General features: G+C 40.9%; 1 protein-coding gene across 1 annotated transcript in view; it reads left to right on the forward strand.

The window, feature by feature from the left end:
* Positions 1–220: 220 nt before the first annotated feature.
* The window catches only part of LOC117944255 (transcription factor 7-like 1-B), a 5561-nt gene continuing 1373 nt past the window's right edge, over positions 221–4408 (forward strand). Inside the window, exons 1-4 of the mRNA XM_034870909.1 lie at positions 221–394; positions 873–1035; positions 1830–1937; positions 2873–2924. Coding sequence (XP_034726800.1) covers positions 285–394; positions 873–1035; positions 1830–1937; positions 2873–2924 — 433 coding nt within the window. The 5' untranslated portion in view covers positions 221–284. The remainder of the gene's footprint in view (positions 395–872; positions 1036–1829; positions 1938–2872; positions 2925–4408) is intronic.

The raw sequence follows: 4408 nt of genomic DNA on the forward strand, positions 1-4408 counted from the left end.
ACACACACACACACACACACAGATATTCAGTGTACTTTCAGAGGAGTGAAGAAACTGGAAGATATTCACATTCAACACGTTGGAATCGAAGACTTTTTTACTTCTGTTTTAACCGCCTAATCGTTGATAAAATAGCTGGCGATTAATTTAAATGTTGGCGACCAATGGCTTGATCTTTGCAGCTCTCATGCACACCATCTGCACATGTTTAACGTCCTGTTTCCCCCCGACTGATCCAACGTTGTCTCCATCACAGCCTGGTGTCCAGCCGGTTCTCCCCTCACATGGTGACTCCGCCTCCGCACGGCCTCCACCAGACCGGCATCCCCCACCCGGCCATCGTGTCCCCGGCCATCAAACAGGAGCCCAGCGACATGAGCCCCTCCATGCATGCGTAAGAACTTTAAAATATATATATATGTACGTGTGTATATATATTAAAAAAATTAACATTATCATCGCGATATCAACGGGCGCGATAAACACATCACATCTTTCTTTAGTGGAGCCTCCATGTTCAATTCATGTGCTTCAGTAAAATTATGTCACATATTATTTCCTTTCTTTTGTTTTAAATTCAACAAGTTTGTTATATTTTAGCCGAATACTTAAATATTTCTTTATTTGGGGCGACCTCTAGCTTGCCCCATGTAGGCCTGCGTGTCCCCCTCCCCCCCATCTCTCTCCCGTCTTTCTTGTTTGTCCACTGTCGATCAAATAAAAGGAAAAGACCCCAAAATAATCGTACAAAAACAGACACAGAGTCTTCTCCCTCATATCGTGCAGCCCTACCGCACAACGTCTTCTCTCCCCCACCGTTCCGGGTTTATTAACGCCGTCTTTTTTTGTTTTGTTTTTATGTTTCGGATTAGCAGGAAATCTCCCGTTCCTCCCAAGAAAGAAGAGGACAAGAGGCCTCACATCAAGAAACCCCTGAACGCTTTCATGCTGTACATGAAGGAGATGAGAGCCAAAGTAGTGGCGGAGTGCACTCTGAAGGAGAGCGCCGCCATCAACCAGATCCTCGGCAGACGGGTGAGTAGCACGGATGGGAGCATAGGGGGACATTTGGGGCAGGGGGATATGTTTATATTTCATCGAAAAAGTCAGAAAATTTTGCCTGTGTTATTGCATGTCTCATATAGTCTTCTCACTTCGTTTGGTCGACATAAAGCCCCAAAAAAGTATGTTAGCCATCAAAGAAACAATATGTAAAATCGGCATTTAAAAATGTCAGAAAAACCCAAAGATTCTGCAAAATTGACAAAAACGTCATTAGTCACAAGGACATTGGAACTATTTGGTTGGAGGGGTGCTGTGTGTGTGTGTGTGTGTTTGTGTGTGTGTGTGTGTGTGTGTGTGTGTGTGTGTGCACGCGTGCGTGTGTGTGTGTGTGTGTGTGTGTGTGCGCGTGCGTGTGTGTGTGCACTGTGGCTATAATCGCAAAGCACATCTTTTTTCAGTTTTGGGGGTTACATTAACTAGGAAAGTAAAACAAGCTGATTTTATGTCATAAATTAGCCCTTCATATTCTACCAGTATTGATCAAATTGGAAGCTAGGTGTGTGTGTCTGTCTGTGTGTGTGTGTGTGTGTGCGCGTGTGTGTTTGTGTGTATGTGTGCCCACGCACAGTGGCTATATGGGCTGTCACTCACAAAACTAACTTTTTTTGTGCCGATCCGTGTCTGTGTTTGCGTGTGTCGGTTGCGTGTGTTTGTGTGTGTGTGGGTGTGTGTCTCTGTGTGTGTGTCTGTGTGCGTGTGTGTAGGTTGCATGTGTGACGTGTGTGTTCAGCAACCCTTTGATATCTGCTTGTTTCCGTCCACAGTGGCATTCCCTGTCCAGAGAGGAACAAGCCAAATACTACGAGCTGGCCAGGAAAGAGAGGCAACTGCACTCGCAGCTCTACCCGGGCTGGTCCGCACGCGACAACTATGTGAGTCACACGTTTCCATCTATGGTTGATTGATTGCTAATGTTAGCTCATAGCTCAAAAACCCCCTTCCACTGACAGCCTTTGTTGTGTTTGATGCTAACTTGTAGCTAAGCCAGCAGTGAACCAACAGAAGTCTCTCGTTAGCATCTTATATGCTACTTGTTATCTTATATGCTACTTGTTATCTTATATGCTACTTGTGCACGCGTGTATCTTATATGCTACTTGTTGCAAAGTGACGCAGTGACTCAAAGCTTCCCTCGACTCACATGTTCACTCGACTCACATCAGGTAGTGACGGTGCCGCATTGTGTCACTAGTTGACAATGTACATCCTTCTACTTTAACCCCTTGTGTTGTCCTCCTAGGTCAAAACTGAAATGTTTTTGACACTTTCTTACGATTTCTTCATTTTTGTAACGCCACCATAAGTTTACTGCACACTTATCACTAATTACCACTAGTTTGACACTATTTTCTTTTTTGGATTCATGGTCAAGAAACCTCATTTATATGAAATTATATCATGTTTTTTATCTTTTGTCAAAGTGTTTTTTGGGGGGGGGGAATAAAACACCCCAAATTCAATGAAGTAGTGAACTGATCTTTCATTTAACTTGCAAAAAGCGTTATTACTATTTGGATGAAAGAATCCCACTTTTCTGATGTAGAAACTTTTAAAAATGGGGCAAGTTTGACCCCAGGACATCAGGAGGGTTAAATACTGACCACAGAACTCCCATATGTATTACTCCGCTGCTGTAAATAGTCCCCAATGAATGTGCTATTGACTCCTGTCTGTGTGACGTTTGATTAAATCTACAGAGCCCAGCTGTTTTGGGTCCTTTTGAAATAACAAAATCACATATTTGTGACACTTTGTTCAGATCTACATCCTGGTGACTGTTTTTAACAGCATTATTTTATTTGTGCAGGGAAAGCGGAAAAAGAGGAAGAGAGACAATAAACCCGACTCAAAACCAGAAGGTAAGAGGCCTTTTCTTTACTTATTTGGATTTTATTCTTCTTAAAAATGCCTTAAGTATAATATTTGAAAAACAAGGCCTTCAAAGTCTTTCGTAGTAAGGGGAAGTTTTTGTGGTACCTTGTAACTATAGTGAGAGCTTTCTGTCCCTTTCTTCTTTAGTTTTGTGATCTAACGTTCCTGCATGGACTCTTCTCCTTCTTTAACTCTAACTTCTTCCCCTGCTTCTGTACGTTGACAAGCAGCAGTATTCCTAGCTTTATGTGGTAAAAGTACAGCAGTATTCTTACCCTGACGGAGTAAAGGGATGTCTTTGTGGTACCTAGTAACTGTAGCGAGAGCTTTCTGTCCCTTTCTTCTTTAGTTTTGTGATCTAACGTTCCTGCATGGATTCTTCTGCCTTACTAACTCTAACTTCTTCCCCTGCTTCTGTACGTTGACGAGCAGCTTATGAGCTTCAGTGCTAATAGTGGCAGGTATGTCTGCTGTGATGTGTCCAACATGAGAGAGCCGTCCACATTCCTCATTCAGATGTCCTGTTCTTTTTTTTTTTTTTCATCATTCGTGCGCTAGGGCTGCATAACGATGATTAATCTGTTGATTATTGTCTAGATTATTTGAGTAGTTGTCTGCTCTCTAAAATGTCAGAAAATGGCAAAAAATGTGGATCAACGTTTCCCAAAAAGCCCAAGACGACATCCAAAGATGTCTTGTTTTGTCCAAAACTCGAAGATATTCAGTTTACTGTCAGAGGAGAGAAGAATCCAGGAAATATTCACATTTAACAAGCTGGAATCAGAGAATTATGACTTTATGTTCTGACTCAAATGATTCATTTAATAGACAATTAATTGATTCATCTTTGCAGCTCTACAATGCAAACCATTAAACGCATTATGTAATAATCTGCCGCGTTTTGTGAATCCAATATCTAATAAATTTCTTTCTATAAAATGCGAGGGTTGCACGAAACTGTAACATGGTGCATATTGTATTAACTGACCAAAATGGATGCTTTCCCCCAACATTGTCAGGTTTATTTAATAAATTCTAACATGAATCAAGGCTCGACTCAAAAATCAATTTGAAAAATCAATTTTCTTTCAGTGGATTAGGACCTTTCATCTCTAAATGTATTACACATTTCGTTCAGGGTTTACAAAATGCGTCAGATTGTTACATAACAGAAGTATCCATTTATCCCATTTTGACATTTTATTACATAAAGCATGTTTAACATCTGCTGTTCCCAACTTAAGGCTGAAGAGTTATTGTTTTCTAATCGAAATATCGCAACTTTTGTTTTTTTCTGGGTTCAAATTTTAATTCCAAAGACCAAGAGAACTTTATCCTGATTCATGTAATAACTGGCCTTTAAGAATAAAAATTGGCCTCTATGGGAATTTAACAAAGAGGGGTGTATACTTATGCCCCTGTATTTTAACATAGGGGGGTGTATACTTATGCCCCTGTATTTTAACATAGG

The sequence above is a fragment of the Etheostoma cragini genome, chromosome 5, assembly GCF_013103735.1.
Source record: "Etheostoma cragini isolate CJK2018 chromosome 5, CSU_Ecrag_1.0, whole genome shotgun sequence".
Classification (NCBI taxonomy): domain Eukaryota; kingdom Metazoa; phylum Chordata; class Actinopteri; order Perciformes; family Percidae; genus Etheostoma; species Etheostoma cragini.